This window comes from Alexandromys fortis, unplaced genomic scaffold, assembly GCF_014885135.2.
Source record: "Alexandromys fortis isolate MF-2015 unplaced genomic scaffold, M_Fortis_MF-2015_v1.1 scaffold_162, whole genome shotgun sequence".
In the NCBI taxonomy this organism is placed as follows: domain Eukaryota; kingdom Metazoa; phylum Chordata; class Mammalia; order Rodentia; family Cricetidae; genus Alexandromys; species Alexandromys fortis.
In genome coordinates, this window is record NW_026068033.1 from 741,124 (window position 1) to 765,753 (window position 24,630).

General features: G+C 39.8%; 1 protein-coding gene across 5 annotated transcripts in view; it reads right to left on the reverse strand.

The window, feature by feature from the left end:
- The window catches only part of Scaf4 (SR-related CTD associated factor 4), a 58,017-nt gene that overhangs the window by 6,790 nt on the left and 26,597 nt on the right, over window positions 1-24,630 (reverse strand). The window contains exons 5-19 of one of the 5 annotated variants that reach the window (XM_050164834.1): window positions 24,257-24,392; window positions 23,542-23,681; window positions 22,827-22,997; window positions 17,521-17,714; window positions 17,137-17,245; window positions 14,524-14,826; window positions 14,050-14,135; window positions 12,856-13,046; window positions 11,967-12,067; window positions 11,436-11,549; window positions 9,445-9,601; window positions 7,938-8,095; window positions 7,173-7,332; window positions 7,001-7,087; window positions 6,653-6,844 (exon numbers count right to left, since the gene is read on the reverse strand). In XM_050164834.1, coding sequence (XP_050020791.1) covers window positions 6,653-6,844; window positions 7,001-7,087; window positions 7,173-7,332; window positions 7,938-8,095; window positions 9,445-9,601; window positions 11,436-11,549; window positions 11,967-12,067; window positions 12,856-13,046; window positions 14,050-14,135; window positions 14,524-14,826; window positions 17,137-17,245; window positions 17,521-17,714; window positions 22,827-22,997; window positions 23,542-23,681; window positions 24,257-24,392 — 2,299 coding nt within the window. Of the gene's footprint in view, window positions 1-6,652; window positions 6,845-7,000; window positions 7,088-7,172; window positions 7,333-7,937; window positions 8,096-9,444; window positions 9,602-11,435; window positions 11,550-11,966; window positions 12,068-12,855; window positions 13,047-14,049; window positions 14,136-14,523; window positions 14,827-17,136; window positions 17,246-17,520; window positions 17,715-22,826; window positions 23,004-23,541; window positions 23,682-24,256; window positions 24,393-24,630 lie in introns of all 5 variants that reach the window. The other 4 variants (XM_050164837.1, XM_050164835.1, XM_050164836.1 and 1 more) reach the window with 4 other exon arrangements.

A 24,630-nucleotide genomic window follows, 5' to 3' on the forward strand; every position in this document is an offset into this window, starting at 1 on the left:
CCAGCACCCCTGAGATTTGTGCATCTCAAGAATGAAAGTCATAGCGCCAACTGCTCATGTACATGTGACAAGTGTACAAATTTGATGCTTTTAATAGCACATACTTAAAAAAAGTGGGCAGTCCTTTAAAATGCATTCAGATCACAAACTACTGTATTAGCTCCCAGACTGTTCCTCAAAAAAAGGCCTGTCTTAAAACCTAGCACTACTTCGCTCTGCACGCCCTGACTCCCACAACTCCCCTACACTCATCTGTCAGCCTGAGATTGCTCTGTCCCAGCTCTACCAGTTCCTCGTGGCTCCTCCAGGTAAAGCTGCTTCTTAGTCCAGGTTCCCTCTTTTGTTGGTGTGCCCGAAATGCCAAATCTCAGTACTTACGTGGCTTATTTTCCTTTCTCCTCTACTTGGGTTTCTTTCTCAATGTTACTTCCTCCAAATGCCCACTCTGGCCATCTTAGTGATAACAAATAGCACATTTCAATATCTTCAATGTCTTCACCCCTAACACACCACCTCTACTTTTCTTCTCTCTTCATTGGATGACTCCACGTGATAATTAGTTTACTTTTTATCCAAAGGAATAAACACCAGAGAGACAGATCTCACTGTGTTCATTCTGCTATCTTCAGCACCTGAAGGGATACTCGACAGAGTAGGTTCTCAGTAGACACTGACACTGAGTGGTGGTGGCAGAGGTGATGAGCAATCGCATCAAGAAGACACCGCCGATGAGAGCAGAGGCTATGGGTCCCAAAATGGTGAGAATCTTTTCAACATAACAAACCTGGGAGATCCTGAACTTCGAAAACTACGTCACTTTTTAAGTTTTTTTCTTAATTGAAATTGACTGCTACTTGTTTTTTAATTTGACCGAGAGAATGGTCACTGTAGTATTTCCCATGGGGAGGGCGTTCTTACACCTGAGGAAAATATCTATCAGCCACTCATTTCATTTTTATGTGTACTGCTGGGAATCTAACCAAGGAACTAGTACACACAAGTCAAGTGTACTGAACTACATCTCCCTCCAGCTCACTACCAACAACCCTTAACTTCTCAACCAATGCCTTATCTGTAGGCAAATATACAAGTATTTATTTAAATAATCAATCAACCAACAAAAGGCATTTTGTTTTTGATATCCTACCTTCAAAACCCTGACACAACAATACAACCAACATTTGGGTTTCCTCCCTCCTAGACTCACCAATTCATGATATTTATGAACATTTACCTTGAGAACACTCCCAGGCAATGTTCACAGTGGACCATGTTGGAAGCTGAAGGTCATTGTCAAGAGTAAGAGAAAGCACATTCCATTTACTGTTACAAACAGGACCTTAACATGTCACCAGAAATCTTTCGGAGAAACGGGAGACTTCTTTAGCTAAGGAAGAAGGTATACTGAGATGTCTTGTCAAAAGTCATACCATATATGGACTCAAGAATTTTAAATGAAATCTGATCAGACAATCATTTTTTAAAGACGGCTTGGATCTTTTTGTTTTACACAAAATATTTTGTGTAAATAGACAATAGATTTTGTATAGCTATTAGCCTGCACCGTTTACAACTACTTTTTAAAGTCATTTTTGTGCTACTTGCTAACTACTTTATGTCAACCAATAGACACATCTATGATTTTAATGGAAAATTACACTACTGGCTAGTAAACTTGATACATAGAGTTAGCTTCTATTATTCAAAATAATTTTCTGTAGACAGTCTTTTAGTGTTAGCCAGACAAGTCTTACCTGAAACTCTTCACAGAAATGTCTGTGTCTATCAAAACCTATCTAGATTCCCAAGTTTATGCCCTCCTACTCTTCTAAAAATGTCCCTTAGAAACAAGATGACAGGTTCTCTTCAGGCTAGTGAACAACACCTTGGACTTCCTAGTGACAGCCTCAGGAGACATGGAGACAATGTGCAAGCCCTTGGAAGTTTCACATACTATTTTCCTCCATGTTCTGTTTGAAGAGCTTCACCTTTTGCGATAACATATTGTATTCATGCATAAACTCATATCCTAGGCAAATTTCTGCTACAGATTTAACCATTATTTTTGCCTTATCCAGTCTATCCACTGAATAATATTGTATATATTAAGCTGAAGGCACTGTGAGGAATATTTCAAAGTCATTTCTATGTGATACTAGTGACTAGAGGAACAACATATTAGTGTTTAGAACACCAATTTAGGTACGTTTAATGCTCTGAAAAGAACACTCTTAGAAGACAATGTCAAGAGGCCTTCTGGTATATCCTTTCAGCTTGTAATTTAATGTAACTATACAAAAGTTCAGTATTTTTATAAATCAGGCATTACTCTCAAAAAAAAAAAAGAAAAAATGTACTTCCTCTAATTTTCTATTGCTGTTTAATATTATAACTAGTATGCAACTAGCAGATTGGTGCTGTAATGTTCTAATTTAAATGCTGTTTAAATTACTAGCTATAAAAATTATAAACTTCAAGACAATGACTGAGCAGAGAAATCCAAAGCTAAGCCATCAGAAATCAAATACCCATGTTGAAACAATCAGCAAAATGTAGGGAAGACTTCTAGGCACATTTTAGGGCTCCTAACTTAATGATATAAAATCAAAAACATTTTAGTATAATTTACTAAACAATTTAATTTTCAATTTTTCTTGCGGTGCCCTAGTCCGAGATCAGTTTAAATGCCTGCTGCAGCTAGGTAGAGACTCAAGGGTACCAACCCACGGACCAGCAACTCCACTAATGGGCCATCAACATGTGAGTCTGGCTTCAAAACCACTGTGACTTAGAGCAGAGAAAAAGTAACCCCCATTTGTAAGGTTATTCTCAGAAGTCAAATTTTATTTACAAACTTCACCATCTGCAGTAGTGTGACAGAAGCAGGGAAGGTGAGAAGGTGACAATCGCTTCGTATTGAGAATTAACAAGTAAGTGCAAGTGTCAGGAAGTGGCTTCACTTCCCACAGAGGAATTCACGCCACCTGGCAGTTTGTGTCTGAAGCATACTCTGGATATCCTTGTAACACAGGACAGATAGGTAACACAAACAAACAACTTTTTGTGTACTTTTTTATTGTTTGGAACACCAAAGTAACCCAAACTTTACATTTACAAATTAACTTTTTAATAAATATGCTGTACATAATATTAGCAATACATATCATACAACGGATTTGAAAGGCAAACATAAATGCTCATACAATCAAAAGGATGAACTGAATTGCCACCATCTTCTCTCCGAGATGACTGACAACTGTAGATGTCATCTTTAGGTTTGACAAAACCACTACTGATTTCAGCTACTTTGGCCCATGAGATGCTAACTAAACAGTGTTCTTTAAAATCAAATAATAACGAATACTTGTTGTATGCCTAGTTGTTTATTATTTTCAAATGATGAGCATTATTCAAAGAATCAAAATGTTTTTAAAAATATGATGGAAGCTTGTGTTCTTCCAAATTCAATTGGGGGGGGGTGTGCACCTCAGCTCAGCTCTAGAAACAGTAAAGTCACCTACAAACTAACACCTAAACTCAAATCTGATGACAGAAATCAACAGCAGCACCAGGCACTTCACTGTCTTCCTTCCCATTACAACTAGTGAAATTTTGATCAGCTTAACATTTGACAGGCTTGTGTTGCTTCAAAAATACCGACACACTGCAAGAAAACTATTTGGTATCTACTATGTAGAGACCTTCATTACTGAGTTGTGCTATTAAGTAAAATGCTGCTATGATTTAACATATTTTCTGAATAAGTCAAACAATGGAATTTGATTGCTTGTGATCTGGTCTTTATCTTCCTTCAAATGTACAAGCAACTATACAAAGACTATTGTTCCAAAAATCTTGCTTTCTCCTTGAGAGCAAACCAGAGCTTATAATGAGTCAAAGCTCAGCAGTGTCATCACAGACTGGAGTATAAACACTTGTTTCTAGATGTCCTAAGCACACCTATGGCATTTCTTACCTGTGATAGCACCCACTGTTCACTAAATGCTTCCTAGGAGGCAGTTTTGTATGTTAGCCACTGAATCACCACCACACCCTGGCGTGTTGATGCCATCGTATCCCTTTTACAGATGAAGAAATGGGACTTCAGCATTAGCTTCTAGAGGTTTAAGGTGTTCTGGTCAACACAGCATCTCCTTCTACAGACTTACAGTACACATTAGAGCACCAATAAGAGAGGGAGCATCTAGTCTCCGTGCTCCCACAGGAGGACTACACCGGCAACCAGCTCCCGGTCCACTGTGATACCATAATGTGATTCTTGCGTTCCCAAGTGGTGGAACTGTGGTTCTTTTGAATAAATTCTCTTTTATTTGCACACACACAAAAACAAAACAACAACAAAAAAGGAAAAACATCTCACTTGAAAAAAGCTCACCCTCTCAAGCAGGCAGAGGTATGGGTGAGAACTTAGTGAAATTTACTGGTGACAGGTATGTCCAAGGAATACTGCAGGGATCGGATTCCTTTTTGACTCTTGTGACAGATGGCAGTGTGAGATGGCAACTAAAGGCAAGAGAAGAATGCTGGAAGGGTGGGACTGTGAGGGACTAGGGCCACCATGACAGTAGCCTTGGAATGAGCACAATGGCAGCTCAGGGGAGAAACCCATTCACCTCTTCAAAGGGCTTGCTTTACTACAATGTAAAAATCAGGTCAAGAATATTTTCATATTAGACCTTTGTATTAATAAGAAAACCAAAACTCATTTCTCTGAAAGGTCAAGATTTATGTGACCATTTTTTTTTTCCAAGATTTCTTTCTCAGAGACAGGGGCTTGCTACGTAGCTCAGGCTGGCATCCAACTCAAGATCCTTGGACCTCAGCCTCCCGAGTTCTGGGAACACAGTGCCACAAGGCCCAGCACGTTTCCAGATGTTTCCTTCTGTTAACTGGAACTGGACTATTCCATGTTAGTTTAAAGAACTAATTTTAATAAAATAGTTTCTGTTTTTACTTTAATTCAAATTTTAAACCTTCCAGGATTTGAATAACCCTTCATTTTCCAATTTTGCTTTAAAGGTTATAGACAAAGATAACCAAAATCAAAGAGCCCACATTAAAAGTCTCCCATTTCCCTATCCCACCTCACTTATGGAATCAGTGAGCTCTCCTGTGAGTGAATACACGGAAAGGTATGTGAGGTAATGAGAACACGTCAGTGTTCCTCAGCAATGTTGCACATGCCAAATTAACCTTGATTTGTTTCACTTGTTTTATGTTGGTTGCAAAGGTTAAAGTGTCTGTTGGGTGGTAGTAAGAAATAAATAGAAGCAGGTACTCACTCCAAACAGGACTACTTACAAGCAGTAGAGCTAGCAAACTCTTGGAGATCATGAAATCTTTCTACTCATTCAGTGAAGTTATGAAGTCCAAAGAAAATGACAAATACACACAATTTTGTAACAGTTCAAGGAGCCTAACAACCACGGCCCTTGGACAAGATTCTCTTCCAAGGCAGAGACGTGCACGGGTGGAGAGGGTGTGCAGGAAAGGGCCAATTAGAAAACTACATCAGATACTTGTGCAACTACACTAGAAATACAAAAAATAGCTGTAACCTAGCGAGGTCTGGCAATGTTGTTTTCCCTTATTTCCCAGTCCAGTGGTGCGTCTTTCCATGCCATCCCCATACAGTGCAAGCTTTGAACCAACCCTTCATTAAACAATTCATCTCCCCAAATCCTCCTCTAACAAACAGTCCTTCCTCTGTATACTAAGGAAATTAAAAATAAATTCATTATGTACACTAAAGAGCAGTCCTAACTTCACCTTAAAAAGAAATTGGCATTTTTCACTATTTATGGGGTACAAAGTAAAAACTTCAATCCAGAAGATTTTTGTATAAAGTGAAGTGCTCTACCTGAAACCACTGTCCCACAATCCTACATCTCAGGTCAGCAAGAGTCTTTCCTAAAGCAAGATTCTGAAAGCAAATGTGCACACACATACACTCTGAAAATAAAAAGGACCCATACAGAAGCATTAACTTTCCCTTAGGAGAATCAAATATGAACTATACTTGGTGATATCACTTCAAGTACAAATTTTTAACTTAAAAGATGATTATCATAAAAACTATTGATGTACTGAAGCAAACTAGAGTACACCCTCACAAGGGTAACTGGGAAACCTCCAGGCTGTACCTCCCTTGACTGCAGCGATGCGGCTGTGGGAAGGAGCAGCTCCAGCAGAAGGAACCCAAGAGCCGGTGAGAATGGCCTCAGCTCTAACCTCACTGTACAACCCTCACACAGAAAACAACACCAGTCTGTTAAGATTATCATAGATGATGGACTTGCCAATCTATATATTAAAAAAAAAATTCCAGGATTTTTAGAGGAATAAGAACAGAGAATTATATATGAGAAACCAGCTGCTCAGAGCTGAAAGCCTGGAATCATGTTAAGAACATGTAACCATTTCTTTCATAGAAATTACTTTAATTGATTTTTTTTGTATCAAATTAACATGTGCAGATGTTTTGCTGAAGACAACTGGGCCATAAAGGCACCAATGAAGATGTCTCCTGGTAAAGTGGAACTGCACAAACCATTTAAGATCTTCCAAGCCAAACTTGAAGGGGCAAAAAAAAAAAAAAAAAAACTAACAACAAAAAAAATAATTAACTTACCAAGAAGTGAAACAGGCTGGGTTACAGGAGGGGTAGGCAGATTCGTGGGTGCAGCAGGTGGCACAGCAGAGCCATACATTTTCGCACTGTCACCAGACTCGGCGTTTCCTCTAGCCCCAGACACCACTGTTGGAATGGGATTTCCAATAGATAAGTCTTTTGTAGTGTCTTCATTTATACCAGCGATAGCAGCTAAGGAATATAATTACATTGACATGTGAAGCTGAGTAATGAGGTATGTTTCCGGTCAACAACCTTTAACCAGACTACAGACCCTACTATGTGCTCACTTTCCCTCCTACCCCAACTCCAAGACATCAAGCCAACACAGAGGAAAGACATGCTTACAGTTTGGGATGCTTATTGGTGGAGTGTGAGGAGGAGGAATGGATACTGGTGGAGTTATAGGAGGTGGGGGTCCAGGAGGAAGAAAACCTAGGGTAAGAGAAATCAGGTCAATGCCTTCTGCTCATTTTATCCAGAGCCCAAACTGTCGGTAGTCTCAGCTGTGTCGGTGTACCTGGTGGTAAATGCATCGGGTTGAATCCTGGGCGCAAAAATGGTGGTGGAGGAGGAGGAACACCAGGGCCAAAGCCTGGAGGGGGGATTCCTAAGGGAGGTGTGAAAGCAGGTGGCTGGAGAGCACCAACTACAGGAGGGCCCGGCTGATGAGGTGGGACCTGGAAAGAAAAGCCAAACACATATCTAGCTACTCTCAAATACAGCGTATGTGCACCAAGAAAATAAAAGCAGTTATTTTTAAAATTTTATTATACCACTACATTTATTATATTATATTATATTAAAAAGATGGTAGGTAACCTGTGCCTACTTAAATGCTATAAATCTAAGCTCTGCTTTCTCCTGTAAGTTGGCCATTTACACTGCATTTCATTGGGTTCTACCGGTGTTCTGACAGCATAGGAGACATTTAAAAATATTCTAAGGCAGAATTGTTTAAAAATTGGAAAATACAAGTCTAAGAAAGAACAGCTGACAACTTATGTAGTAGGCTAAGATAAACAATGTTCAAATCAAATCACTAGTGGTTCTGGATTTCAATATCTAAGACACTCTAAGTCTTAGATATTGAGTCATCCAAATAACACTTGTGAAACAATCTAAATTAATTGTTTTATTGACATTCATGAAAAAAGTTGTTCAAAAATAGACGTGATATATCAAAATGTGAAAAATTAGTATTCACTTTTAGACAGAACAGTAAGATTTAAAAAGCAACCTTTCAGACCCTCGAAGTTTTAAATCATGTTCTTGACAGCCCTACCTGTGGAGGCGGCACTGTTATAGGCGCAGGAACAGGAATAGGAGGGACAGGCACAGGCAAAGGCTTGGGTACGGGTGACACTGGATCTGTGTGGGAGGCTTCTGCACCTCCATTTTGAGCAACTTCATTTTCAGACTTCTTGGGGATGCCTTTCCAATCTATGAATGTAACAAGAAATGTTTAGCATTTTCACTTACAACTTTAAATATAGAAATGAACATTGAAAATTAGAAAATAACAGCTTCATTAAAGAAATCCCTACACTAATTTTCAGTAATTATTCAAATTGACAACAGAAATATGTAAGCAGAATGGATGGATCCAGACACATCCACTTGTAATGCCTGTCTTTTCAGTCTCTCCCTAACACTAAAAAAATACTGAAAACACCCTTCTGATGTGGGATTCCCCTTTGTGTGCTGTGATTACCATTAATGAATAAAGAAACTGCTTTGAACCTATAGCAGAGAAGAACTTAGATAGGTGGGGAAAACTAAACTGAACGCTGGGAGGAAGAAGGCCGAGTCAGGGAGAAGCCGTGGAGCCGCGGGTGATGCAGGTTACTGGATACGGGTTAAATTAAGATGTAAGAGTTAGCCAATAAGAAGCTAGAGCTAATGGGCCAAGCAGTGATTTAACTGATATAGTTTCCGAGTGGTTATTTTGGGGCTGAGCTGCCGGGCAGCCAGGAAAACAAGCTAGCAGCCTTCTTACAACACCCTTCCACCTCTTTATCTTGCCTAGAGGCAAGAAAAAACATTTTGCATTCTGGGGCTTAACTGGGGCATGGTAGGCTCATCTGCCTGAAGAGAAATCTAGTTCCTCCTACGTGAAAACATGCATTAATCCAAGGGGGTGGGCACCTCAGCATCATCACACCACTTTCCCTCCTTCTGGTTGTCAAGTTAACACTTCTTAAACATCCCATTATCTCCACCACAATCTTACTAATAACCCAGCACTCATAATATTACTATCCACAAACAAATCAACTTCCTGGTCTAATACATGTGTGTGAATGTGTGTTTTCTTGGGATGCTTAAATTTCTCAAAAGACCTATTATAAAACATGAATTAAAACATAACACAGAGTTGAGCATCACCACAAATATCTGGGGTCAAAGTGGGGCTTTAAACACTTGTATCTTACTGGTAAGCATCTCTAATCAGTGTCTGCACCCTGAAACGCTTCTAGTAACCAAAGGGCTCTGGTTTTACAGGTATCTCCTGATTCTCAGTCTATACCACTGATGTGCAACTGGAGTCTAAGCAGTCCATTTTTAATACAAAGTTCTAATTATTAAGTCTAACAGTCAGGATTTAACCAGGGTCTGTATTTTTTCTGCTAACATCTTAGACAGATAAAGGTTACCGTATCTTCAATTAACAGCAGGGAGATTAGCTTATACCTGGAACTTTAAGATCACCCAAAATTCTTCCTAGTGCAAAGAATAAAGTTGTTTATTACACGACCATGAACTGTGAAAGAAGTTAAACATTGTTTTACCTGGGTTAAGTGTGTCACTGTCCAACATTCCTCCTTCACAAAAACTCTCCAGCTCCTCAGGTTTGACTTTGTCCCACGGGACATAAGTAACACCCAATTCAACATCCCAATACTGCTTATAATCTGCCTTTATTCCTTTGTTTAAGGCCCAGGCAATCTATAACCAGTGAAAATACACAAAGAAAGGAAAAGAAAAGTGGGTCAGAAGTCTTCAGAGTTCACATCCCCATCACTCTACTCATCTGAACAAGGCAGGCAGTGAGCACCCTGGACTGCTGTCCCCATATAGCACTTATAGACTCCTTGACATGTGTTAGTGGCTCTTCTGTCTTCTCATTTTGCCTCAGGAAAGAAATCTCTTCACACCCAGCAGAGCCAGCATACAACAAAGAAAAAGTTCATCAAGAAGAAGCCCACTGCACTGTAGACCACTCAAGGTCTACAGATATGGCAACATCTTTTTTACAGTATACACCAGGGTAGACGAAGGTGCTAACACAGGGTAACACTGAATTGGACCCCTCAGAGATGGTTGTTTGTGTGCTTGTATTTTTCTTTATGTCTGTCAATATTTTTACCAGTTAATTCAACCTTAAGTTGTGGAACATTCATGTTTTTATATAAAAATTTACTAGAAAATAATATCTTTAAAGCTCCAGTTAAACTTAGATAGATGTGGTATTGCATGCTGTAATCCCAGTACTTAGATAAAGGAGGATCAGGAGCTGAGTTCAAGGCCAGTCTGAGACCTGTTTCTAAATAACCCAAGTACATAAATATGCTGGCCGGAGGCAGTGACAGAGTGCTTATCTAGCCTACATTAAGATCCTGGTTAAGTTTCTAGCACATTATTAAGGAAAAAAAAAACTTATTAAGAATTTTATGTTAGCGCCAGGTGGTGGCAGTGCACACCTTTAATTCCAGCACCTGGGAGAAAGAGGCAGGTGGATCTCTGTCAATTCAAGGCCAGCCTGGTCTACAAGAGGGAGTTCCAGAATAGGCTCCAATGTTAGAGAAACCCTGTCTTGACAATCCAAGGAAAAAAAGTTATGTTAGCTTAACAATAAAATGACTCCTAATGGTACTCTCGTATATCCATAGAGCAGAGCCTTGCTCAGCTTCCTGCAGTTGATGGGAGACAACACAGAGACCCCGAAGTCTTAAATGGGAAGCTTCATCAACACCCCTCAGGGCTTAGGGAGCTGTGTGGAAGACAAGTAAGAAGGGTATTAGAGACTCTAGTTCAAGCCAGCACTGGGAGAGGGAAGCAGACATGGCTCCCACCTCTAACCAAGAAGTCATCTGCAATTGAAATCTTCTTACAAAGGAAAAACCCTTTTCCAAGGGAGTCCCCCTAGATATAGTAACTTCAGGGGAGGCCCCACGCCCAGCAGTAGATGCCAACACTAAACAAGTTTGGGTTTATTTTTTGGGGGTGGGGGTTAGGGAACTTGGTCTTCAGCTGCTTTGTTGGGCATTTCTGTCTCACTGATCTTTTGCTTGTGTGTTTCAGATTCTGCATCTGTGGAGTGTATCATGTTTTCTGTGCTTCCCCTTTGGGTCTTTGCTTGTTTTTTAAAGAGAGAGGGTATGGAATTGGGGTGGGGTAGGATCTGGGAGAGAAAAGCTTGATTAGAATACACTGCATAAAAAAAAACTTTCTTAATCAAAAAGAAACTAAAGAAATTGTCACATAAAACTGTATGTCAACTAATGTGCAACTGCTTTTAGGAGGATTTTTGAGACAGGGTTTCTCTGTAGCTTTTTGGTTCCTGTCCTGGTACTAGCTCTTCTAGACCAGGCAGGCCTGCCTCTGCCTACTGAGTGCTGGGATAAAAGGTGTGCGCCGCCACTACCACCCAGCTTTTTAAGGAGGCTTTTATGCCTCAGGCCATTTCCAAGCAGCACAATTATAGTTAAAAGAAATCCCCCCCCCCCCAAAACTCCATATAATTCTGCATTAAACCCTTTTATAAATGATAAAAATGTACCTTTATGGATTTCTGGTTCACTTTATAGTTGCCTCGGCTCAGTTTCTGCAGGGCACGGTATGCATCCTGCCTGTGAACCATTACGATATAGGCACAACCTCTGGGAGGAATCATCTGTCCAAAATATTTCAGCATTACACAAGGCAATGACAAAAACAAAGACCCCGGCATAGACCCCAGCCAGTAGCAGTAGACCCCCTGCGCAAGAGCTCAAGGTCTTGTCAAGCATTTGCCGAATGCGAACAAAGGTGGGTGTTCCCCTCCCACCCTCAAAGACAGACCTGGAGGGTAAAACTCATTCAATTTGGTTTTAATTGAATTGTGCAAATTCTGTTACATACTTTCCAAGAAAAACATTTTAACTTAAACATGGCTGTGCAAGAAACAACTACAGAGAATGTTAAAGTGAGCAGGAGAAGCCCAGCCTGCAGTTGCCTCCTACAAGCCTATACACATCTACCTCAGAGTGCAAGAGTCTCAACAAAAACTGGGCACATCTTAATCAGCACCCTTAGGGCAGTAAGTACTCACATTAATCGATTCAATAGGACCAAACTCTTCTAAGAGACTGGCAACATCCTGCTGAGTAGTCCTTTTGTCCAGCTGTCCCACCCACAGTGTGGTACTACAAACTGAAAGTAAGTCAGTGATGAGAAGAGTCATTTTATCCCAAGCAGAACAGCACATTATTACATGGCATTTCTACCTGACATTACAATGTCAAAGTTTAAATAGGAATATCTATTTATAAATTTTAGACACTTAAAGAGTTTAGAAAATTAGGTATTTAGAAATTAACCAGGACATTAAATTGGAAAAACAATGGTTACTTTGTGACTAGACCTACAAATGCTCATGAAAACCCAGGTCCTAAGTAACTTGCCTGTCATTGTCTGCCAGCAAAGAACAGAATGTTGTAGGATAATGCTCTTGTACACTGTGAAGATTTCACTCTTGACTTGAACCTAAGTCTCTATTGCCAAGCAACCCAGCCATTAACATGTATAGGCACTCACTCCTAACCTGAGTTTTTTTTATGGTGTCTCCTATGTATGAGTCTCATTGTAAATACTGATCAATATTATGAATTAAATTGTAATAGTTAATGATTTACAAAAAGAGTATTTCCACTATACATATTCGAAAATGATGAAAACCAAGAGGTAACACAAGCTAACATAATTTATAAACGGCTAAATCTTTATCAAAGAAGGACATAGTTATGCCAGTGGAAAGACACCTTCTTGTATAAAGAAGCACTAAGACTGTGCAGTACACAAGGAAGACATAAGGAAACACTATTCAGAATAAAACTCAATCATAATGATAAAGTTTCATTTATGGCTTTACTAACAGTCATAAAACATCTTAACCCACACCATGAAAAGACAGTGAGTGTGCAGAAAGGTTCATTACTTACCACTTGCAGTTTCTGACTTGATCTGAGGGAGGCCTTTTTGTCGCCGTTCCCTCTCTTTTTCTCGATCCCGTCTTTCTTGAGATCGAGACCTAGGTGAGTGCCGGCGCCTGTCCCTGGACCGGGACCGAGAACGTCGGTGGCGGGATCTCCGAGACCTAGAGCCAGATCTAGATCTTCTTCTTTTTGGTGACCTAATACATTTTCATCAATGAGATGGAAGCACAAAGGTAAAGATGCACATATTAAGTTGAAAAATGAAACACACCAGGTGAATGTTTGACTCTACAAGAACTCTGTGAGTTCGAGACCAGCCTGGTCTACAAGAGCTAGTTCCAGGACAGGCTCCAAAACCATAGAGAAACCCTGTCTCGAAAAACCAAAAAAAAAAAAAGAACTCAGTAACAGGGACTGCATGGATATAATTTAAACACAAGTAAACATGGCTAGACCACTTGTGACTATACTCTGCTGAACATCTCCAACATTGCCCACAATTCCATCTGCATGATTAAGAAGCCAGTCCTCAGGGCTGGAAACATAGCTGCTACTATTACCTTCTTCTACAAATGTCTTCTCTTTAGCAATTGAAAACACAGTTGAACTGTGAACACTACGACATTTCCATGTTTATTGGCAACACTGAACATATAACTCCTACAAAGCCATATACTCACCGGCACTACATCAACTCAAATGAAATGTAGGTGAAGAAGAGCTTTGGATCTGAAGACATTTTTACTTTTTGAGTCTTTTCAGACAGGGTCTCATATATCCCAAGCTGGCCTCCCTCCAACTTCTGAGGCCCAAAGGCTGGGATTCTGGTATATACCACCAGATCGTGAAGTGCTAATGATGGAGTCCAGGGCTTTAAGCACACTAGGAAAGCACTTTACCAAATAACTAAAGCCCAAGATGGGACTAAAACAATAAAAAACAGCATTACTTTTGACATCTTCTGCTTATGGATCAAGGGTTAACACTGTGAATATCAGAAAAACCTCAAACTAGGTATGGTGGACATATCTTTAATCCCAGGACACAGAAGGCAAGGTAGGTGAATTGCTCGAGGTTGAAGGCCAGCCTGCTCTACACACAGTGAGTGAGACCCTATCTATCTCAACACAAAACCAAAGAAAGCAGTGTAACTGACTCTTCTGTCTCCTGACACACAGCTGCAGCTTTCCTGTAAGTTACCTGGATGCTGACCTAGATCTCGATTTTCTGCTCTCTGGCACGTGCCGCTTAACCTCTGGGATACAAGGCTGTTCTACTTCCATTTCCTTTAAAAAAAAAAAAATCAGAAAATGAGAAATCTGGAAATCGTAAGGGCAAGAGGCCAAAAATCTTAGAAATACTAATTTTTAGTCAGACCAATTATTAACTAGCCACCACTGAGGGAAAAACAAAACCTTTCGACAGTCTGCAAACCAAGGGGGAAGTTACTCTGTACAAACGACACTATAACAGAACACCATAAAACACTGTGAACTAGGCGCCTACACACACTAGCTTCAGCACTCACAGTTGATAGTACTGTGGTGTGCGACTTCCACTCAACTTTTAGAACAAAGAGTTAACGACTGCCCAAAGATCTTCAACATATTGAAAAATCAAAACAGCAGACAAAGAAGAAGGAATGTGCATATAAACCAACCCAAAAACTATTACCTGCTGATGTGGTTTTTGTGAAAGGGGTTCATTTTGTGGCTGAAAGGTAGGTTGGAAAGTTGGTTGAACTGGCGGCGTTGGGGGAATTCCAGGCTGAGGCATCCCAGGTTGAGCCATCCCAGGCTGCGGCATCCCAGGTTGGGCCATCCCAGGCTGAGGCATCCCAGGCTGAGGCATCCCAGGCTGCGGCATCCCAGGCTGGGCCATCCCAGGCTGGGCCATCCCAGGCTGTGGCATGGGAGGAAATGGAGGTGCAGAGAGAAGCCCAAATCCTGGCATCTGTCCATTAGGAGGAAGTGGAACCTTTCATTTTAAAAAAGAGTTAGATCTATTTTAAGTATCAGCAGCCAAAAGTAATTTTGAAGTTAGTTTATATAAAACTTCATTAAATTTTAATTAAGAAAAGCAATTTAATTTCTCTATGTCTAACTTTTCTCAAAACCACTATTACATATTCAAGTATGACATAGATGACAGGTTCTAAGACTCACAATTCTCAACAGTGATTCAAGATACTGTTTTATTTACCCAAGGTAGCAGTGTGACAGGCTAACCCTGAGCCAAAGAGGTACTCAATTACCAATCGTCTTTCTTCAACTCTTTAACAGTAAGTAAGCTTTTATAACAGAAGAAAAAAAATGGCTGTAATTTCTAGATTCCTGGAAAAAAAAAGTATTTTGTTTCCTAGGCATGATGGTATACACCTGAGTATCATATGTTAAAGACCAGGCTTGTTTAAAATGGAATTCTAGGACAGACAGAACTACAAAGAAACAAGTTCAAAACAAAACAACAAATTAAATGGTCTTACAGTGTAACCCAGGTTGGCCTGAAACATACAATTCTCCTATCTCAGTACCTCAAATGCTGGGACTGTGTGTTAATGTCATTCCTATGTGTGCGATTTAAAAAAGTCTACCAAAGGGTGTTTAAAATTTCAAGTAAAATTCACAATATAAGAGCAAAGAACAAGCTGACGTTTCTGCATCATGTACAATTCCAACACCAACTGACTGTACTCAACTAATCACGTCCCAAAATACCTTTCTATAAGAATTCAGAAATTGTTGGTAGAAGGGCTGGAGAGATGGCTCAGAGGTTAAGAGCACTGACTGCTCTTCCTGAGGTCCTGAGTTCAATTCCCAGCAACCACATGGTCGCTCACAACCATCTATAATGAGATCTCGTACCCTCTTCGGGCCTGCAAACATACAGACAGACAAAACACTGCACACTAAATGAATGAATGAATGAATGAATGAATGAATGAAAGAAATTGTTGGTAGAGCTGGGCAGTGATGGTGCATACCTTTAATCCCAGCACTCAGGAGGCAGAGGCAGGCAGATCTCTGAGATCAAGGCCAGCCTGACCTACAGGGTGAGTTCCAGGACTGTCAGAGATGTTACAACTAACCAGCAAACAGAAATTGGTACTAATATGTGTGTAATAAAATATCTGGCAGTATGGTCATGTGTTTTCTTCATTATCTGAACAGGCCTCCTAAATAAGCCATTAAAATCATAGTACCAACTATATGTGTTCAAATGAAAAGAATTATCTGGAAATAATAGACAAGAAAATTCGCAGGTAATTTAAGGCTGTATCTAGGCACCCTTCCCACAGGCTATAAAGCGACGTTTCCCAAGGCTGGTTGTGCACAAAAACCACTGTAGTATTTAAAAAAAAAAAATCAAACAAATCCCATAGATTACCTAAAATGATTATAAGGTAGTGGGTGTGGGCTCTGTGTCTTTAAAGTCCCCACTCCACCCCTAATGTAGATTCATAGCAAAGTGAGCTTACAGAATTTAGCAAAATAAATTCAATAACCCAACCCCTAATTTCTGTTAACTCTCCAGTATGCTATATGTTTTTGTTGCATAATATCAATGGTCTATATTACCAACACCAATGCTGAAAGCACTCCACAGCAGAGCACATAGGAAATAGACGTACAGCAAAGAAAACAGAACTGTAATGTCACTAAACTATTTTAACTAAAATATCTATTATTATAAGATGAGCATGTTTATAAACTTGTAATTAAGATAAAAAGCAACTCAAAATAGTTGCCATTCCACAGCTTTCACTGGGGCTGCAGTTCTCCTTAGCAAATTACACAGTAATCACAATGCTCAGAGGTACAAACAGGTCTCCAAAAACAGATCTTGAATTCATAAACTCAAGACAAGAAAAATGCCTGTAGGTTGTGGGAGCTCACAAAAGCGGATCCATTTCCCCTTAACTAAAGGTCAGAGAGTTCAGACCTAGTCTTCTCTCCTTCAAGGTTAGATGACAGGAGGTCTGACCCAAGGTGTGGTTATTTGATGCTTTGGGTACTGAAAAGTTAATTACTTTGTTCTTTGCATCTTGGTAAAGAAGTCTCTTGCCGCCTCCCTCCTCTTTGGATCAGGGCATATAAAGTCTTTGAGAAATAAACATGAGGCGAATCTCAGTATTTCCTAGATGCCCTCCTGGCTCTATCAGTTGTCTCTAGTCTCTCTCTCAATCCTCATGCTTCCCTCCAAGCATGGACAAATTGCTGGGCAGGACCCGCCTGGACACAGGATAGGACAAATGGCCCTCAACGTGGGGCTTAGGGGACACAGTACCTGATGGTGCACTGTATCCTGCTGCATTCCCATCATCCGAGGGGGAAACTGATCCATACTTTGATGTTGTGTGTAGGCTGTCTGCTGCATGCCATCCCCAGGATAGCCACTAAAACAAGGTGAGTACTTTAGTTACTTATTCAAAAGCCCTTAAGACTCTTAGTCACATTTACATTGCAGAATGCCACTCAGGAGTCACAGGTAATCAACAAATATTGCCCAACATAAAAGCCGCACATTTAAAGTTCTAACTCTGAAAAGGATACAAACTGTCTTACTATAAGTTTATAAAATAAAGACGGCACTGAAATGTGTTTCAGCCCTGTTACTTAGATTATGCTTTGTAACTGTTACCAACTATCAAAGAATTAAGAAGAGACTCACAATGGCACCTGTGGAGGAGGGGGCGAGGTGGTAGAGGGTACTGGCACAGCAGGAGCAATGGCAGGTGTGGCCACAGCGGGTGTAGGAGGGGCAGCAGCAGCAGCAGCGGCTACAGCAGTGACAGCAGCATCCTCTTTCTTCGCATCTTCCACAGCTTCAGGCTCATCATCATAATCAAATCTATCAAGCAGCTTCTGTAATGTGTACGGCAATGTTCCACTTAAAATACAGACTGAGTCACCAAACCAGAAACTTTACAGAGTAAAAGATGTCTACACCAGCTACACCCCTACCACACTATGTACAGTTTCTTTTTCTCTTCTATGTCCTGAGGAGTTTGGTCCAAAGAGAGACAATTTTGACATAAATGTCACATTAGAAAAATACAATTTAAATTCTACTTTCCTTCTCCAATCATAAAAGGAATGTTTTCTTTCTGAATATTAACCGCTTATTTCATAATAAATTCAGCCATACACTTACGTATCTAAATATTTATTTACTGAAGCTTCTAGAGCTCTGTATACATGCCAACATGTGTGTTTCCAGGCAGCTAGACCTATTATGTCCACAGACTGCCCAGTCAAGAATATACTAATATAATCAAAGAAAAAATTATGGTGTAGGACAGGAACAGAAGTCTCTTAGCTGTTTACTCTAGCAATTTCTTTCTCAAAACTTTACAGCTTATACCAATTACCAGAAACTTTCATTAAAAACAATAAATAAGGGCTGAAGAAATGGCTCAGTGGTTAAGAGCACTACCGACTGCTTTTCCAGAAAACCGGGTTCAAATCCCAAGACCTACATGGTAGTTCACAACTGTCTGTAAATCCAAGATCTGATACCCGCATACAGACATACATGCAAGCTAAACACCAATGCATATAAAATAAAAATAATTATTTAAAAACAAACTCAAATAATCCAGAAGTTCACAAATCTAGAACAGTAATTTAAAAATAAAAATAAATTTTAAAAATTAAAAATAATAGCATTTTAAGGTAAAAAGTTAAAAATAACAGTAATTTAAAATAAAATTTACTGAGCCAGGGTGATGGTTAGCCTGTCATGCAAGCCTGACACCTTTAAGTGCCATCCTTGGAACCCAACCCAATAAGGGGGGGGGGGGGAGGAAGACTCCTAGAAACTGTCCTCTCACCTCCACATGTATGCATACCATGGCATATATACATCACTCTCACACATTATAACTTACTTAAAAATTATTCTTATTAAAAACAGGGAATGTACAACACTGAACAGTTATATTTTGCAATCATAAAAAACCTGTGATATAGATCTAGTTTTTAAAATATATATTTATACACAAGGAAACCAAGGTTCAGGATGTTAAGAAACATAAACCAAACCATAGCTGGTGAATATTGAATCACAGTGGACACTGATATTTTGTACTTCAAATGCCTGTGCTCAGCTTCCAACATGCAAATGTTTCTTTCCAGCTGTGCCTGTTTTGCCCATGGCTTCTGCCCCATGCTTTCTGCACTGTTCTGCCTAGAACAGATTTATGGTATACTTTATAAACTCAAAGTCATGACTGGATGGGCTTTCCTGAGACAAGACGGCACACAGAACTAAACCCAGTGTGAAGAGTATATGACACAGCAAATTTCCTTTTTATTTTTTATTGTTGTTTTGTTTGTTTTTTTTTTTTGGGACAGGGTTTCTCTGTGTAACAGCCCTAACTGTCCTGGAACTAGAGCTCTTGTAGACAGGTTGACCTCTAACTCACAGAGATCCGTCTGCCTCGTCTACCAAGTGCTGGGATTAAAAGTGTGCACTGCCATTCGGCAGCAAATTTCTTTATTCAAAAAACACTAGTTGTTTCCTGTCCTTCAGGTACTTTGCAGATTATATTATATTAATTTATCTTATGGTACCAACAAGATACATTATTTAAGTTTTAATAGTCATGCATATTGATCTGGAAAGACTTAAATCAATTATAGAATCTCTAGTTTAACAAAAGAATTAATTTTCAATGGTTTAGAGGAAATGAAAGATGTAGGAAGATCTGAGTAAAAGTGCTCCCAGTGCCTAGCTGAAAACAGACAGTAGTTCAATAAAAGAACACAGAAAGCACACACACACAGCCATACTTCTACTCGCCAGCAGAGGAATTCCGTTTTGGAAACTTGATGGAACTAACAACTACTTCAGTTAAACCAGCAAGCTAAGTATTCCCATAGCCATGGTCTTTACTCAGTATTTCCTACCACTGGTGTAAGAAGAAAAGTATCAGGAGCAGATGTTGAAGAATATCAGATTCAGCACTACCTAGAAATCCCAGGAGAACCACCTAGAAAACTAAGCACTCAATACTGTAGCCAGTTACAACAGTCAGCCTTTTCTCTATGGCATTATTATCCAAATTCAAAGTGCTAAGGAACATTAAAAAAGGCTAGGAATCCAAGGATAAACGAAACAAGAAAGCAGTATGGCTTATATAAAGAAAAGCCAGAAAAACATTGGAGTTTACTGTGGAGATTCTGGAGCAGTGCATACCAAAGCAAAAGAGGTCCATTTATGTCCACCCAATAAGCAGGTTTTGATGGGTGATGTATGTTAAAACTCTGATATCTAATATAGAGAACAGCTGTAAGGTCCAATGTCATATGGCTGTCACTGTGAAGGAAAAATATTTGAGATCACATTATCACTTAATGAACAGAAAAGTAAGAGGGCTCTGGACTCAATCTTCACAACAAGAACTAGGGTGTCCTGAAGAAGCTTCCCAAGGGCCGCAGCACAAAACTGTACCTCAATTTCTAGTCTGTTGCTCCTCGGAATGTTCTCTTACACTAACATCTCACACAGCTGCAGAGACAACTCAGCAGCTGAGAGCTATGACTGCTCTTCCAGGGGACCCAGTTCAAGTTCCCAACACCCACATGGTGACTCACAACCATCTGTAACTTCAGTTTTAGGGGATCTGATGCCCTCTATGACCTCCACTGGCACTGGGCATGCACATGGATCACAGATATACTCCGAGGCAAAACATTTATACATATAAAATAAACCTAAGAAGAATCTTCCCATCCATTCATTCAGCCATCATAGATACTATTTATGATTTATACGAAGAACCTAGACATAAGACCAGGAATAGCCCAAGTAAGCCTGAGAAATAATTAAGCAGAGGGACATTTGGAAGTACAGCATGTATACATGTGCTCAGTGTTCAGGTACCTGCACTGGCTAAGACCCTGAGTTCAATTCCCAGCACCAGATATATGTATCTCTTTAACTGTTAGGATGCAGAAATAAACACTGATGTGACAAGGCAGTGTTAACAAAACAACAACAAAAACAAAAAAAGAACCCCCCCCCCCCAAACAACAAAAATCAGGCATGAAAACAAGTAGGAATAGAGAGAAAAAAAAAAAAAGAGGTAAATTAGCCACGTTAAAAATAGAAGCACTTGGGCTGGAGAGATGGCTAAGTGGTTAAGAGCATTGCCTGCTCTTCCAAAGGTCCTGAGTTCAATTCCCAGCAACCACATGGTGGCTCACAACCATCAGTAAGGAGGTCTGGCGCCCTCTTCTGGACTTCAGACATACAGACAGAATATTGCATACTAAATAAATAAATAAATAAATATTTAAAAAAAATAGAAGCACTTAAAAAACCCTTGAATGATAATGTAAAACAGACTTCACTCCAGAAAGATAGAGAGACAAACACAGGACACAGGAAGCAGAGAACTATTAGAAGAATACAGAGCTTTACTTCTGAGGGTGGAATGGGTGGTGGTGGTGGTAATAAAGAACAGAGATTTCCAAATGGAAACCACACAGGAATTTATGTTCATTTACTCATGGAAATAGACTTGCAAGCACAAATACAAAACAGCTTTTCAAAGCACCCTGGAACAGCTTCTTCTGCTTTACAATTCTATTCTGTTTCCCTACAAATATACACTCCTCCTGTGTGTGTGTAGACAGGTTTGTGCTCAGTATCTTCATCACCTGGTCTTGGTCTTGGTCTCACCGGCTCGGCTGGGCTGGATGACCAGCAATCTCCATGTGGCTTTTACATGGATACTAGGATGGAAGCTGGGGTCACCATGCTGGGCACAGCAAAAACTTTACTAGCCACAACATCTCTCTAGCCCGGTTTACTTCTTTTTCACTCAAAATTTAATCCAGTCTTTTTTACAATCAGTAGTCACTTATTAACCATTAAGCTAAAATAATGAAAACTGGCGTTTATCTACAGCACTGATTACTAATCATTGGCAGATAAAATTTTTATCTTATGTTAGAAATAATCATAAATTTTAGAGCTCATGAAATCAAACATGCCATTTAATGCTATGATTTTAAAATTATCTTTTTTTAAACTATGAAACTGGAAAAAGAAATTTTAAACAATCATAACCCCAACAAAAACACAAGACAAAAGTAGAGCTGTCTAGGTTGAACCCCACAGCTCACCCACAGCTTACCCACGTCCCTGCTGGCAGTATTTTAAACATGCCTATTAAGTTTCATTCTGAGATGCTCCCATGGGCTCAAGTAAACACTTGGTTCCCAGCTGGTAGCCTTTTTGGGAGACAGTGAAAATTTGGAAGATGGCACTTAGTTGAAAGAAAGCTACCAAGGGCATGTTTTTCAGGATCCTTTTCCCCTCCCCTGCTTCCTGTCCACTTTAAATCAAAGAGGCTCATCTGCCATGTGGTCCTGCTGCAAACCATGGATTCAACTCTCTGATACCAGGAACCAAAATTAATCTTCCCTTTCAATTTGTTCTCTTTGGTATTTGTCCCAATCACACAGAAACAGAGCTAAGGATGGCAAAGGCACACTGAGTAAGCAGAGAGATGCTGGGGTCACCCCAGGACTCACATCACAGACATGGTAAGTACAGTTATCACAGCAACAGCAAATGTCTATCTATCAGTAGCAAAACAGATAATCTGAGGGCTCCATCTACTGGAGTCTTAATAACCATTCATGCAGAATGTACACAGACCTAATGATAAAGATCAAAACAAAAGCACAGACTCATAGTACATTACTTCTGGAAAAGCATACAACAAAACCCGACAGCATCACTGCTAGGGACGAGTGGGGCAGAATCCTTCTGTTTGCTGTTCTTTATTCTTTAAACTTGTTTATAGTGAGCCTGCATGACATGTGTAACCAGGAAAAAACATTTTGATATTGAGGAGGAAAACTCAAACCACAGACAAAAACAAACAATCCAGAGAAGCTGCGGAAGAGAGCCCACAATGCACATGGGTAAGACAGACAAGTGGGGTGATGTGAGAAGCGTACCTTGTCAAATGCAGTTTTTTGTTCAGGTGGGGGGAAAGCAGCTTTTTGCTCAGGTGGTTGTGTAGGAGCTGTCTTTAACTGAGCTGTAATAGCCTGAACCTGAGCCATCACAGCATTGTCAAGGGCGGGAGACTGTGGTTTTGGAGGCTGTTGAAAAGTCTGAAGGATCTGCTGCAGCTTAAAGAATGGGAAAACCGATAAACCACACAACAAAGCATCATCATCAAAGTTAATTTACTACAAAGCAAAGACTCTCAGAGGGACTGAAATAGCATAAGCAGTAAGTAAACTGGACAAAGAATCCACCTTTCACTAATGGCTAAATTTGTGAATGAACATATTACAGGGTATTGCTTACAAATGTATGCTGACAATCCCAAAGAGACAAACAAAGCTCAAAGAAAAGAGAAAACACATGGAATTTTAACAGCGACTTTTCTAGAAATACAGAAAATGTCATTCCATATAATCTTGAATCAATCCGAAATACTAGAATTGTGAGCAACAACACCTGCCACTTCAACAGCTCAAGGTCTATCAAAGAAGTACTACCATTTCCTTATTTTTCACATCCGCATTGCCTTCTTAGCTCTAACTCATCACATTAGCTCCCTAGCGAAGGATACTCTCCCATCAAGGAGCATATGAAGGAGCTATGGGAAACAGCACCAACAGAACCTAGCTCTGCAAGCCACTGGAGCATTAAGCAGCTTACCTGCTGGCCTTGGGTTGTCTGAAACAGCTGAGCCACAGCAGCAAAGGCATCAGAGCTGGGCAACTGTGGTACAGCAGGCATGGAGTTTGTGGGAGCTTGTGCAAGTTCAGAAGAGGCTTTTACTGTGGGTGGAGGTGAGCCTAAAAAGCAAAGTGCATTAGGCCGCAAAAAAACCAACCAACCAAACAAACAAGAACAAAAGTCAACACCCTCCCCCCACCCCTGGTTTAAAAGGCCTTTCAAGTTTTGCTGCTAAACCAAAATTCCGTTCAGTTTAACTTGTCATTAGTACAGTAGGGGTGTGTGTGCATATTCTCGTTTGAAAAGAAGGATTATAGGAAGAAAAACTACCTTCCAAATGCAAACTCAAGTTTCCTTCCTATGGGAAAGGTCTATCAATTCAGAAATTTCATGTACAGAAACGCAATTCTTTTTAAAGTTTTCTTTTGTTAAAAAAAAAATCAAGCTTTTTTTATACAATATAGTCTAATTATGGTTTTCCTCCCAACTCCTCCTAGATCTTCCCCACCTCCCCTCTCTGAATTCACGCTCCTTTTTGTCTCTCATTAGAAAACAAACAGGCATATAAAGAATAAAATAAAATAAAACAAAAACCAACCAACCACAATAGGACAAAATGTTTTCAAACAGAAGGAAGAGCCAAGACACCAGTGCACTTTGAGACCTTTTCTTACGGTCAGACACCCCACTGTACCTTCATTGTTGGTGACATTTTCTGCTACTGGAACAGCATTACTGGCTCCTGCTGCCATGTCCAAAAGAGGCTGAATAATTTCAATTTTGAATACTCCATTTTTTTGCCAAAGATTTAGCACACGAACTATTTTACTCTGTTATATGCAAGAAAATGAACATACAATAAATATTTATAGAAAAAGCTTATCATATCTGACTGTAAAGAGAAACCATTACTGTTTCATCAGAAAAAAAATCCATCAGAATCACTTCCCAGTTAAGGAACTCAGATTAACCTTTCCTCTGTGGTATACTCTGAAGAAAGAAACACAGACTACACACAGAGCAAATAAAAAGACAGACACTATTTGATAGCATTGTTCTTTACAAGAG